The sequence below is a fragment of the Cebidichthys violaceus genome, unplaced genomic scaffold (assembly GCF_023349555.1).
Source record: "Cebidichthys violaceus isolate CVI_PGR_0920_01 unplaced genomic scaffold, fCebVio1.0.p SCAF_4, whole genome shotgun sequence".
NCBI classification, from domain to species: Eukaryota; Metazoa; Chordata; class Actinopteri; order Perciformes; family Stichaeidae; genus Cebidichthys; species Cebidichthys violaceus.
This window is the reverse complement of record NW_027176594.1, coordinates 4941297-4956698: the sequence shown is the minus strand read 5'-3', so window position 1 is coordinate 4956698 and position 15402 is coordinate 4941297. Positions and strand designations below refer to the sequence as shown.

General features: G+C 41.7%; 1 protein-coding gene across 2 annotated transcripts in view; it reads left to right on the top strand.

Moving 5' to 3' along the window:
- The first annotated feature begins 12450 nt into the window (after window positions 1-12450).
- Window positions 12451-15402, top strand: part of hhip (hedgehog interacting protein) — a 34087-nt gene continuing 31135 nt past the window's right edge. The window contains exon 1 of one of the 2 annotated variants that reach the window (XM_068727128.1): window positions 12451-13216. In XM_068727128.1, the coding sequence (XP_068583229.1) occupies window positions 12947-13216 (270 nt within the window). In that variant the 5' untranslated portion in view covers window positions 12451-12946. Of the gene's footprint in view, window positions 13217-13652; window positions 13930-15402 lie in introns of those variants that run through there. The other variant, XM_068727129.1, reaches the window with a different exon arrangement.

Below are 15402 nucleotides of genomic sequence, written 5' to 3'. Positions count from 1 at the left end.
CAGTTACCAGTAAACACACAAATCATGGGAAAATCATTTTATAGCGATCCTCTTGTTCAGGTTTCCTTTTTAAAATAAATATGCATTTAAAATAGTTTTGTCTCTGTCAGGGAATTCTGTCCACCCACAGACCCTACTTTATCCATTAGTGGCCCTTTCCCAAGTAGGCTAGATATGGCAATGAACATTAAAGAGCCATAAACCTCCTTATCTATAAGCGTAAAGCTGGAGGCCAGTGTTGGTTATGGCCTTGTTTGAATGCGGGAATTTAAGGTGCCGTTAGACTTCCACTGTAGTGCTTGCCGGATGGTCAAAAAGCATCTGAATTACAGTCCTTCAACATCTTTGAAACTACCAAAATGATCGATCTGCCAGTAAGGTCCACTTAACGCAGCTTGTGACAGGTGTGGAAGTAAGAAAGTAGAAAGGATTTGGAGTAATCTGTCTTCGACAGACTACTGCGCCTGGTCCCTCTCTATGACAGCAGGCTTTTTGAGTGTGGCTGTTGACTATAAACACTTTTGCTGTCTAACGTGGTGGGAGGACAAATCTTAAAAAGTAATCGTTTTGAGCATACCTTGGCTTTTAAGATTCATTCTGTGACAATAGAGCAAAAAACGAACAGTGTCCACTTTAACAGAATAAAGCGAACATTAAAATATAACACACATCGGTCAGTTACAATAAAACACATGCTGCATCAATCAATGTTCAGGAACCAAAGATCTGGCATGAAGAATATACATCATAATGTAAATTACGACTTTCATTGTAGGTAATTCTGTGTGAAGTAAGCGTAAATTACACATAATGGCAAGGTGTAAGGATGAGCGTCTGGTTGTGTTTGCTTGTATCTATCTTTGCTTATATGAATGTGAGTGATTGATGGCTGAGGAAAGAGGTGAAGGCCTCCTCCCCGGTGGTCTAGCTGGGCTCTTAGCCACTGTGCAATGATCGCTGCTGCTGCTATCCCTGACCCACATCACCACATCATTGACACTAAACCGACCGCCAATCTTCCGTTGGCCTGTTGCCCTTGGCACCGTCTGCGCTGGAGCTGTTTGGATTATCACCCTGCTTCATAATGAAGGCCGAACAATAATGAAGAGGAACACTGTATCCACAAATACAAGATAAAGTTTGTTTGTCTATCATTATTGTCAGGCTGACTAATATTTTCCTCTTTAAAAAAAAGAAAAAGAAACGTGGTGCACACTGCTGCACAGGCCAACCCTGCGGTGCACGTGTTAAGTGGCAAACACAGGGAGGATAAAACAGCTCAGGAACACTATCCCATGTTCAAATAAACAGAGGTGTGTGGGGTCTGAAGGACAAACACACATTCATTAGGTGTCTCGGTGCCTCCAGACCCGTAGTGTTTGCGCAGGGATGCACACACACATTCACATACACACACACATGCCCTTACTCTCTCTTTTTTTAATCTCTCATTCTCTCTTTTTCTCACACACACACACTCACACAGAGTCCAACCCCCAATTAGACAATCAAACAGCTCCACTGACCCTTAGTTTCTCTGGGATTTGGAGTTTACACCCCGACATGGGCCGGCCATTCCTGTTTACCCAAGAAACCTGACTGATGGATTGTATTGTTTGGCCTTTCACAGTTATAATTGGCTCCGTTGTATAGGTTAAAGCTTGGGATATATTCTGCAGGCCCCAAACATGCCACGCTTGGCCTCAGGGTCAATGACACTCATATCAGTCCAGGGCCCCCTAAATGGTAAAAGGGTCAGTAGTGAACATCACTGGCTCGCTAACGACATCGGTCGGTGGCGATGACTTCACCATCTTACCCCCTCTCCGTCTCCTTGCTGCTGAACCAGAGACACAAGCTTGGCCAAGCATGCCTTCTAGTCCCCCAGCACCCAGTAAATATTTAGCCAGGACTCCACATTGTGACACACAGCCAGTCCAAACAACCTGCTAAACAATTATCATTGGCATAATCTGTATACTGCATTGCCTCCTTTATGTATCCATGTGTCAATATAGTATTTGGCTTTAAAATGCCATGTGATATTTTGTTAACTTGAAATGTCAAATTGGACTGAATGTGTACCGACTATCATTCTGACACCACAGAGAAAGAAAATATACATTTCAAGTTGGTAAGTCAATGATGTAAATAATGTCCAGGGACTGGGTCCAGTATGTTTCTGCTATCACTAGCAGCATTGTACCTCAAACAATTCTGCAAAAAAAAACAAGTGGAATGCGCACAAGACGGTCAGTCTTAAAAGTTGATAACCAAGCTGGAAACATAAAAAAGGCGACTGTAAACACAATAAACCCAAGATGTCAAAATAGTGGTACAACAATTATCAGCTTCATTGGGCATAGACGTCGGCTGAGAGACATCACAACATTGATTGTACTTGTATAATTTTATACAGCTACAGGCCAAGAAACTCTGTCTAAATGTATTATATAAAAGATGATTCAGCCATATGCTAATTGTTTACATTAAGGTGACAAACTAGCTTCACAAAAAAAGGTTTAGACTGTATGCTATGATGGAAAATAATTTAGTTGTGTGGATCTACAAGAGTCATTAATGACTATGCCACTGGTTGCTAAGCATTCAACAAAGACAGGTGCAAACACATAACACCTCTGTGTTTGGCCACTGGTGAAGTTGTCACACTTGGTTATGCAAACATTTGCAAAAATATGGCTTCCGCTTCTCTGCTGCTTGCTAATGAGGCTGCAGGCACAGGGATTTAAAGGATGTCCAGCATTTTGCGGTTGCTCTTGGAGACCAAGCCATTTCAAATAAATGTGATGATTTTTTTTTTAATGTGTTGTAGTTTGTGTTACGCTCTCAAGTTTCATTTCCGTCCACACCGGAGGTCTACAGCGGTGGTGAATCAACACGGAGCTTACAGTAACTGAGCTGTAATCCAACAATGATAGATGTTTGTGTACTGTGGCTGTGGCTAACCGTACTGCCAAATACTATTTTGATTTCAAGATAATGCTGCACTGTTTGTGGTGGCCATCCAAAGTTAGCTAGATAGACAATATCTTGTGAGCACCTGGTTTGAAGTGAGACAACGGAAAAGATTGGCCTTTGTAATTGACAGTAGTGATAATTGAAAGGTAAAAAAATGTAACTCAAACTGTCCATATGCAAAAGAAAGGAAAACATTGTTGTTTGGTACATGTGCCAAATGCAAAGTAGAGTAGGTAGAGTTCATTCTCAACCTTCGTACACATTAAAGACAGGACTGCCACCAACCTTTATTGAACTCTATCAGAGACAAGTAGTGCAAAGACATCCGTAGAAGAAATGTTCACCTGTAGGGTAGGCCTGCCCTCCCTTTAAACTATAAGTCACCTGTACAGTAATGGCGTAATTGACACAAGTAAAAAAGTCCACATTTTAGAAAAATAAGATGACAAACAGAGCAGAAGTCAAAGAGAAAGTTAAAAAGTTTGTGACGCAAACTAACTAATTATTCATGAATGGGGTGGACGGATAAGGAATGTTCTTAAATTACAATGAGCAAACACACTGCAGACTCAAAAGTGACGTCTGAAGCAAACCTTCCAAAGTAATCACTTAGTGATCAGAACATACACTGCATTGTCTTCATTTCTATGTATCATGCTGCTCAGCTAGAGCAGGACAACAGAAATCAACATCTCCTCCCTTAAATTACTTCCACATTTTATTCATCGTATAACAAAAATAAATGCCAAAACTTGAACAGCGCAGTGTAAAACATGAAGCAAGTTCAAGAGTGTTTGAACATCACTGATGGGATTCAACCGCAACAGCACTGTCCAGTTGACCACACAAATATTTGGAGTACGCAGTGATACTTGGCAGCCTCCTTCTCCTTGAAACAGCATGCAAGCCACAGGTTGTGAAAGACTGGTAGGGAAAAAAAATCCACTTTCCCAAGGAAGGACAAGTGTTGAAATGCATCTGAACACTGCACTGCAGTGCACAAATGATTTATGATCAATCCATCCTCTAATTTTCTTGCTGGTTTATCTCAGTGGGATTGTTGAGTTTGCTCGACTCTCCCTTGGATTCAGAATTCACAGAGCTCTTTTGGTGGGCCGAGTGCACCGCAAGAACATAAAGGCTCAGTTCATTTAGCATCTTAATAAAAAACATACCATATGGCTTCTATGTCTTGGCCTGTAAAATCATAACAGCCTTACTAATCAAAGACATTGTGTCAAAGGAATACTGATTCCAGTTGTGGCCTAATGTTGGCAAGACACCCTGTTTCTTTCTTTATATTCCTCTGCCAAAAGCTGAATAAAAAAGTCAGTGTTTTACAGGAAATTAGCACAAACTATACATCTAAGAGTATCGACGTCAAACACCTGCTCATGCAGACCACCATTCGAATGAAAATATTGCTGTTCACAATTATGTACAGTATATACCAGATGGAATTGAAAACAGACCCCTAAATTAAAGGTTCAGTTTACCGAAAGTACAAATAAACATGTTTCTCTCACTTGACCCTTGTTGTGTCTGATCTTGAAGATAGTTTTGTTTTTTGTCCAAGCTTTGACACATTAGAGTCTAAGATTTACCACCACATTCATTCAATAGTTGTTGCGATAGCTTACTCTGGACCGATCTGGTGGACCGTCCAACCTAACATCAGGCCAATATTGGCAACCTTAGATTATGCCTTAAATTATATTTAAAAAAGTAAGCAGGAATGTGTCTTTCCAGAAACAAGAAGCAAGTTACACTTCACTATGCACAGACCTCACTGTGGACAGTTTTAATTGGAACAACATTGTACTGAAGACACAGTGTCTCTGAAAAGAGTTGACAGTGTGTTCTTTCGATTATTCAGAGCAACAGGGCACTGATGCAGTAAGTGTTGTTATTAAAATTCAGCTTCAGTTTCAGGCCCAGAACTCCAACTTGCTTATAGACTTGTTAAATACAAGGCGCCGTCTTACAGACAAGACACACTCTGACAAGGAGAGGATGGATAAGCAGCAGAGGGAAACATTTTATCAGAGTCTTTGTACATCTCAAGTCATGTAAGTATACTTTAAGTCCTTGGTGGTCCAATACTGCTATCAGCATCTGGAATGCAGCACAGTGGTGACTGCACCCAAAAAGTTCTGCTCTGTATCTTTGCAATTAGCTGAAGATAAACTTGGTGTTTTACACTGTCCTGATTTATCCTTTGTTTCTTAAATTATTTACAAAATTATCTTTCCCACAAGAAAGTGCAAACATGTAGCCCGTGTTTATGGTCACTGACTTTGGTTCATTTGTTGTCTGCTTTAAATGGCTATGACGGGAGTATGAAGATAATGATGCAGTGTTTATGTTTTCAAGTGTTTTGTGGTAATAGGCCTGCATCTGTTTGCCTGTTTTGTACTCTTGTGCAGATGGGCTTATGGAGCAAATGGATGGAGGATATCTGCAGGTTTCAGACCATGTGAGAGACAGCTCGTCTGTCCAAGTGTCAACGTGATGGAGGGTTTGAGGAATGGGAGGGGGACATACAGTGGCACACAGGGCAGTGACCCCATCCGTCTGAGATAAACCCTGCTGAGAGGCCGGGGACACAACTGCTCAATTACACAGTGCGTTTACATGCACTTTGGTAAACGATTTATCGTCAGATTTTTGCATTAACTTTAACTATTTAAATTAGTGTAAATGAGAAAAGAATCAGAATCAGAATCAGCTTTATTGGCCATGTATGCCAATGGCCATGTATACGCATAGAAGGAATTTGACTCTGGTTTTCATGCTGCTCTCAACGTACATACATAGAATATACAAATAAACAAGAAAAATATAAAAAATAAAGGACATTTAAGTCAACAAAGTAAAACAGAGGTAAGCATAAACATTTAAACATTTAACTACTATATACAATATAAATATATATCCAAAAGTAGAAAGAAACCTGGGTTTCTTGTCCATGTATACGTTTACTTGTGTTTTTAATGGGGTTTCTACACGTGCCCATGTGGATGACAAAGATTGCAATGCAACAATGAAAAGAAAGATTGTTACCAGTAGCTCTCCATCCTTGTTTCCAAGATATTTAAATCCAAAATTCAACTAAATGTAAAACTGACACTAAAACAGATGAGTCTGAAAAAGTCAGTCTCCAAAGCTGACACACACGGTAAAATTCAGATACATTTGCACAGCAAGAAAAAACTTCTGCTGCTCACTTTACAGCCTGTTCTCCTACTGCGCCGTCAATCCAAATGCTCCTACAATAAATTTAAAAAAAAACACGCTGGTCTGCAGTCATATATAACTGATTGATGACACTTAATATACGCCAACATATGGTAGACATTAGGAAAGAAACCTGATTACTGCATGTAGCGAATACAGATTTGACATTAACCAGGTTATTGCAGTGCATATAAAACCCATTTTGTGATTTCCTAATTGAACTTTAATTGAACCTGTTTTCTTGTGTGCATGGAAAGCACAGTGACTGACTCAAACCTGTCTTCACTGGGGCCAACATGGAGACCACCTTCTGACACGACGCTCACTCGCTGCTAATGAGAACCTTAAGGCCACGAGGAGGTAAAACACATCTGACTAACACACAGTCGAGCATGACCAATACGGAGACTTTTTAGCCATTAAAGTGTTAGGTGATACATAAAGGGTAATAGCAGGGGCAAGGTGGAAATGCAGCTGGACATAAATAATGAAACATGTCGATGTCACACTGAGTTTAATGCAAGTGAGGCTAACAAAAGCAGTAGCAAATCTGGCACGGTACATTTTTCAAACTGTTGAATCAAAGCTACCACTAAATACCTTCCATGGCTGGTATGAACACACAAAGGAGACCACAGTTTGAATTACATTTAGGGAGGCAATATGAAAATGTATACTGTAATAACTGGGCAGTGTATTCTAGCAGACGTACCTTGGGCTAACTGAAAGGGATTAGAACAAAAACATCCTGACAGGAGAGGCTGGCACATTATAAAAATGACTCATGCTTTGTAACCAGATCCCAGACAAAGGGGAAGTTTTCACTTTGGCTTTTTGATATAAAAGAATGAGGGCCAGACGAGGAAATATTACTCTGAAATGAGACCTCAAAACAATTCCCTGGGACAAAAAAACACAGTGGATTCCCAAACAGTGACCTTTGTATGGCGGGATGAAAGGAAAAAATAAAAAAAAAAGGATTCCATACTACACCTAACTGGCTTCTTTGGAGCGCCTGTTCCATTCGCCTCTTTTCCTTCTGTTGTAAAATGATCCCAACGTAAAGAGGCTGTGTAAACCGGGATTTCACAATTGACCACAAGCCCTAGGAAAACCATATAATGTCCACTCTTGAGAAAACTCATACAGCACTGAACTATCATACCAATCATCCCTCCAAACTCAAGCTGAGGACCACCTTGAGAGCTACTTTTCCAAATAATGGAAGTAAAATACTTTCCATTTGCTCAATATAAATAAGGATGGAATTGATTAATCTGTCTGTAGACCTTTTTGTTTGAATGATACAAGTTAAACTTACAGTACAAGGCAGAAAAGCAACACTGCAGGCAAGACTCCTCAGATGAAATGTACAAGTTTAGAGTGAGAATTGATGCCTTCCATATCCACCGAGCAATCAAAGTATTTGGGGCACAAATTTACTGGCATGGTTCTTAATGAAGGCAGATATTGCTTACAAAGGGAGTGACACTGCTTGGATTTGAAACAGTGTCAAAATAATCTCTTAATGAGAACAAAATGGCATCAGAATATCATGCCATTTGATATCCCCTGTACTTCTTACCTGTCTGTATTTAAAAGGGAAAGCGAGTGCGTGTTGTACGCTAAATATTTTCACTTGAGCTGATCTGCCTGAAGGCAAGTTGATAGCCAGCTAATGACATTGGTGGGCCCTCATTTATCAAACGTTTAAGACAGCACATTTAAAAAACACACACACACACACACACACACACACACACACACACAGTCTTGCAGGTGCACACACATGTACACACTCTCCTCAACATGACTTATTCAGATGCCATGAGATGAGAGGAGCACTCAATAGCTCGGGCCTACCTGATGGAGAGCCTGAGAGGCCAAGCAGGAACAGATGGGCTGAGGACGGCGGGGAACTGGGAATGAGGGAGTAAAGGGAGGGAAAGCCGGGAGAGAGCATTGACAGTCAGGGACCACCATCATTGCTGCCCACACCAGACTACACTTACCACCATTCGCCCGTCCGCCCCCATCCCATCCCACCAAATTAATTTGCAGCTCAGTGATTCTAGACCGTAATGATTCTGCAACTTGCACACATATGTACGGTGCCCAACATGGTATTACTTTGGGATCTTTTAACCCCCGATGGAAACATTTACAAACAAGAGGCCGCAAAGAGTCATCAATCCGCACATTAACCTCTTTCTTGCCTTTGGGGGATTGTGCTATTCTCTATTATAGGGTTCAGAGAGGACCAAAGAAACTGAAACAGGGAGGAAATGGAAATAGTCCCTTTCAAAGCAGGCTAAAGAGGCAATTATTCAAGCACAAAGAGGACCAAGCTATGGTCACTTCAGTCCTTGTCTTCCTTTATGCTTTAAGATCAGAAAAGACATGATCAAAGTGAAGTGAGAGATTTGAGACCCTTGAGAGGTAAAATGACCACTTCTAAGCTCCCTGAGTTGGAATCTAAAGCGTCACTGTGCCTGCACATCTGGAACGGCATCTATCTGAAGCCAATGCTGCTGTATTTATCTCCCTGGAGCTATGTCGCTGTATTTGTGTGTATTTGTATGCATCAGGCATCGAGTATCGAGTAAACAGCGACGGGACACTACGTCTTCCCGACTTGTGCAACCCGGTATGTGTCTCGTGCCACCGCGCCAGGAAGCCCTGGGTGGCTTCAGTTACTCATGCCATGTGTATACTCTAGCCAAACAAGGCCTAAGGACACTCCAGGGTGGTACAGAGGAAGGAGGGGCGAGGAAGCTAAAGGCGAGGTAGTGTGGTCCGATGGTTGAAGCCAGTGATTTAGGGGCTGTTGATACCGGGCAGACAGCCCAGGCTCAGTCACTGACTCACTGTAGATGACGCTGCATAAGTCACTACACTTAAAATGTCCTCATATGTTTAGAAATGTTCAAGTGGAAATCAGGCGCGCTCACACAGCTGGAAATCGCTACTGGATCAGATTTTTTTGTTTCTCTCTTGCTTTTCCCTGAAGCTTTCATAAACAGATGGCCGAGGCTCATTAAACTGTTGTCAGGACTATTAATGACATTGTGAACACTTTCTGAGTTCTGTATGCCTGAGGGCTTGCGATTGCCAAAGCTGGGCCATTAAAGAAGGTGTGAGAATAACACAATGCTGCTGTGTGCTGCAAGGTGAGGGATGGAAGCCATGAAAGAAACATACACACATCCTCGAACTGCTGTTGGGCTAAAGTTAATGATTTCATGTTAGCGGTGAGAAAACCCTACAATGCTACATTGCATGTATACTGCATTGTATTTACTCCAATAATGTGGTAGAGGGGACACACTACAGTCATATCTGCCACTAGTACTACTTTAAGATAACACAACAATTGTGATGCGTTTCTATGCAAGTTCACAAAATTGTATAGTGTTAAACTCAAAGAGTCCACAGCCACGACTGCGACTCTGTGATGGCTGTAATAGGCACAGCGGTGGTTATACCTAAATGCTAAAATGCTCACAATTATAAGGTTAACATGCTGATATTAGGCAGGTATAATGCTTACCATGTTCACCATCTTAGGAACACGTAGCATGCTAACATTAGCTGATTCAAGTGATTACAATTCATTCGGAAACGAATATGAACATGTGTACCAAATTTCATTGCAATCCATCCAATCGTTGTTGAGGGATTCCACTCAAAGCCACAAATGTAAAACCCATGGTGGTGCGAGAGGAAATGTCTGGGGATCAAAAAAGTCATGATTGGACCATGATTGTATGTATCAAATTTCAGGGTAATCATTAAAATTATTATTGAGATATTTCTACCAAAGTGGTAGACCAACAGAAGACCAACATTGACATCCATAAGCTAAAAAGATAATCACTTGAAAAAATAATTGTCACAGACAAAGGTTGCATTTTTGATTCAAACATTAAAAACACAACTTTAAAATAGACAATACTATTTAATTTACAGCCATTGGAAAACTTCTGTTCTTGAGTCAAGTTATGGCTAAAAATCCCTCTTATCTTGCAGCACCACAGACTACTTCTTCTGGACCAACAGCTAAGTGCTGTCCCCCTCTGACAACACTCAGAGACAACTTTAGGTGGACTTATGAACTGTGAAGTGTGAGGTAGTGGTTTTGCCTGCTCGGAATGGAAAAATTGAAAAAAGCTCAAATGGAGCCCTGTCATCAGTGCTGTTGTGTATGCTCATGATTGCGTTAGTGAGTTATGAAGCAAACAATGCAGGAACAGAATGGACAGAGAGAACAGAGTAAACTTTCAACATCTCCTCAGTCTGGGAAACAGTGGAGGCGGCAATGAGAGCTTGCAGAGCTCCAGACTCATGTTGTTGATCCTTATGTGGTCACACGCAAACCTAACCATCTTCCTCTGGGATATCCTCTCTGAGTGCATGAGAATTTCCCCGCTGACCCTGCAGAAATAAAAGGACAAAGCAGGTGGTATATCTTTTCAAGGTTTCTTTCCTTGTTAATGTTTTCAGGAAATCAATATTGAGTCACAACCATGATCCCAACTGAGCCAAATTAAAGCAAAGTGAGCTATAAAATGCATCCCTACACCTGAAGTGCTGTGATGCAATAAATGTAATACAACCAAATTAGTTTTAATTGTTGTGGAGAGAAAGTATTGCAAGAGGAGACAGTTTATAAGGCTGTTTGCTTATTTCTTCTTGTGTATGCATGTATGTGTGTGTGTGTGTGTGTGTGTGTGTGTGTGTGTGTGTATGTGTGTGTGTGTGTGTGTCTGCTCTGAGCCTGTGCCACTCGGACTCTGTCAGGTTAAAGCTGTGGTCTGTCAAACAGTGATTCTCTCTAATGGTCTATCTCTCCCACCAGATGTACTCCTCTTTGCTCCACAGCTGCATCCCACATGTTTTCACGCTCTTCGACAATGCAGTTATATTCTTTTTTTCTGCATGGAGCTCTATTGGTGGTGGCACATTCATTCTCTGCACATGCTCTTTTCCCTTCCCTCCTTTACATCCAGAACACTGCAATAGCACTTTGGCTATACTTGGTCCTGAAATGTCTCCAGTTGGGTAACGTAAAGAATGTTGAGGGTGGGGGGTCAGATCTGGCAGGGTCTGCTATACGGCTTCATAGCACACACAGTCATTTCCATAATTGCCCACAATCAAACCAACCCCTCCTGGATTCCTGTAGATAAGCTGAGCTGGGGCTCTGGTGAGTGCCGGAGACCCCCAAGTAAGAACAGGTGCCGCTAATGTCACTGATTTCAGATTCTCTGTGTATGCAAAGAAAGGGGGGGGGGGGGGGGGGGGGCTGTTGTTTCTCCAGTAATTGGCATGGTTGGACATTCCCTTTCGGATCGCAAGCGTGTGACTTTTTTGATGAGGAGAATGAAAGAGGATTTGTCCCACATTTGATCTGGTATTATCAGGAGCCAAATTAAGATGCCTTACAGTATGTGCAACTGTAGGGCAACAAATTGCTGTGCATTAGGTCAAAGCGATTGATTCACAATGTAGCTGATTTTCCACTGCCTAACACATGTAATTCTACATTCTGCGGCTAGCAGAATAAACCTTTTAGATCATATTTAGAAACAAAGTCAAACACCCGTGACACAGTTTGTGATGTAACATAATATTCACAATTTTCATAATGTCACTGTCTTACAGAAATCTCCATGCCTCTTTCATAAGCTCAGTTATTTGAGAAAAAAAAAGAAAGTATGACTCATTTTTCAAATATTTGAAGACTTGGCTCATGGCCATGCCGCTACTCTAACATATGGACAGCAGTGGAATTTCATGTATTTAGATTATTGTAAATTTACCAATAGCAAAATGTAAAAATACTCCATTAGTAAGTACAACATAATAGCCTAATGTAAATCCTGGGAATGGGCAGTGCAATTTATATGTTATTAGCCTACTGTATCATTAGTGGACTGAACAGTTACCAATCAAAAATAAGTGGTTATATTTTTGTATATTATCTTTTAAATCACACATTTAAGGCAGAAACAGACATGAGTAATACTTGTCTTTACTGTTTAAGTCGATGGAGCCCAACAGTGCGTCTCCCACGTCTTCCACTCTCCGTCCTCAGCTCTAGCAGGTAACTGTTTATCTCGACGTGGACGCGACTGTGGCCACATGCGCGCACCCGCGAAGTCATACGTCACCGCGCTCGCTCCTCTTCTCGCGCGCTGGTTAAAAAGAAGGAGGATAGAGCACGGCAAAACATGTGAGCGGTCTGAGGACTTTAGTGAGAGACAACTTTTATGTCTTCTATGTTTTTTTTTTACCCTGTGCATGCACAAACCGCCGTGTTGTGCTTAAAAGGATTTACATCTAAAGGAACGTCTTTTGCAGTTGGGGTTTTGACTTTTTGATTTCATCAAGATAAATTATTATTGTTTTACTTTTATTTTTATTTGCTTTATTTTATTTTAGTTTAACTATACAGGCGAAGCAGAAGCAACAACAATTATTATTTAAACAGCTTTCTTTATAGCAGTGAGTCACATTTAGGACACCTGTTCTGATTAACAACATATTTGTAATTTTCTGGTAGTAATTGGCTGCTTTGATAAATATAGCCCAAAATAAATAAATACATAGGCTGCATTGCAGGCTAAGCCCACTCCTATCTTAGAAAAGGGGACCACACTTTGAGGTGCTTTTTTTATTTCATTTCTATATTTTTGTCAATTTTGTGATTTTTTAATTTTTTTAAACTATGAAGCATTTGCAATTTGTGCTCGTCCTGTCCATCGCGGTCAGCGTGTGGGAATGTGGGGACGCAAAGTTTGGCGAAAGGGGAGAAATTAGCCCCAGGAGAAGAAGATGTTACGACGGAAGCTTGCCCAAGCGGCTGAAGAAAAGGGAGCGAAAAGTGTTGCTTGACGGCAGCAACAGCGGAGAAGTTTGCCACAGGTTGTATCCCCGTGTGTCCTGCTGTCCCACCAGGAGAGCCGCCTATCAGATCCTGCACCGCAGGGATGCCAGGGTAGGTTACTGTCCATCCACCACGCTGCATTCTCAAATTAAGGGACTGGGGTTTTACTGCCCGAGGAGATGCATTTTATTCACAGCGCTTTTGTATTGTCATTGTAGCTCTTGTTACCGACAGCTGGATTTGGGGATGGTCAGGGGAAATAGCCCTGGGCTACCTCTGAGTGTCCCGATGAAAAAGTCTTTATTTATCACTGCTAATGTGTGTGTGTGTGTGTGTGTGTGTGTGTGTGTGTGTGTGTGTGTGTGTGTGTGTGTGTGTGTGTGGTTGCCTGGCAGGTGACCTTACCATACCTTTGTGTTTTATCACCTAAAGGTTCGCCCTGTAAACTCCCTATTTGTGAAATGCACGTTATATCTGTAGGCTACTGCTATGTTATCGCGTTTTTAATCTCGTATGATATCGCTATATCCCTTTAATATCTTCTCATATCAACTTATTTTGCTGGTATATTGTATCCTTTCTGTAAATGTTTACCTGTTTGTTTGTTTTTTTACTTACCTGGTCTGAAAGTTATGTGTCCATGTTTTGAGGATTTCTTTTTATTTTGTTTACCGGGTGTCTGGCTGTACACAGTCTGGTGCAACACTAATTTAGCTGTGCAATGCGCACAGCCGATTTACGTTACTTCTCGCCACAGTCAGCTTTAACTGTCAGGAGAGAGGGACAGCCCACTAGCCACACTGTTGAACCGTTTACCCGAAAAGGTAGGAGCCCGGTGGAGAACCGTCGACACGTTTTTACCGTAGCTGGCAGCTGATAACGAACTGTTTACTTGTCGTCTTATTGACAGCCAGTAGTTCGGCGTTAACGCACAGGAAGTTGTTAAGGGAAACGTTCCACGAAATGTACCGTGCTCGCGCTTTCACGAAAAAAAGTCTTGGCCGTCATGGCATCGACCGAAGTGTTTCAATGAGTGCGACAATGTCATGTAAGCAAGAATTTTAAAAGCATATGCTCATTTCCCGGTGGGGCAAAGGCAATACAAAGCGACTGTATGCGCCAAACTTGTGTAGCGGATTCCGTTGGATTCTCACCGAGCCATTCTCCTGTAAACCATTCCTCGAATCAGTCAGTGGCTGGGTGGTATCTTACTTTGTGTTGCGACAAAAAGCCATATTGCATCATTTAATTTGCTCAAGTCATGCAAATAGGGGGGGGGGGGGGGGGGGGTGAATAGGACAAACTCGACTTCTCCTCCTCCCCACTACACTGCCCACACACGGAGCCCTTTCTGATTATGGCAAAAGAATAACAACCACACCATTGTGTTTGTTGGTTTCACTAATGGGAGAAGCTGGAGAACATCACTCTCTCCCAGTCATCAGCCCTGTCCAATCGTAATGCCTTTGAGAGGGTGTGTGTCCTTCACTATATCCCCCTGCCAACCAACTTACACCTATTCCCTGAGGACAAGTGTTTTGTTAAAGCTTAGCATTGCCCACATCAGTGCTCTCCCCCTCCCTTAGTCTCCCTGACCATATGAGGTTTGCACAGTGTTACTGATTTATTGCATTTGAAAGGCAAGTGTGTTTTTGTTTTTTTTCAAGTTCGGCATTGTATTTTAATATGTTTGTTCCGGCAATTTCATTGGCAAAAGCAATCATGCAGATGCTATCCTAGAAAGAAGTAATCCTGTAACAGCTGTTCTTCCATGTGACGCCATGCATTGCAGCTTGGTGTGATGCCAACTTCAGAGAATGTAATGTAAACATCTGAAATAGCCGGGTAATGCCTCAATGACTATTTTAGTTTCTTACACTATTATTACTCCATGTTTGTTTGATTATGACTCTGTTCTTGACTTGCTTTAGCGTGTCCTCAGCAAAAGTGCAACAGCTGAGCCTCATTGACATTTTCTCCCTGCTTTTGAGGAACGTATTCACTGAGATTCAGCAAAACACAACAAACAAAGGTCCACTTGTTCTGGTTTGGATGATGGCAACATTGGAGCCCATCCCAGCAACATATGGACACAGGGCATGGCTGAGAGCACACAAATGCTACTCTCCATGGACCTTGTGCCAGCCCATGGCACACAGAATCAATGGGCAATTTAGAGCAGGAGGGCAGGCATGCCCCACGACACTGCATGACATAGATCACACATCACACATAGCCAGCCTGGAGATCCCTTTTTTTTCTAGGAAAACGTCAACAATTAGATAAAATATAGAACA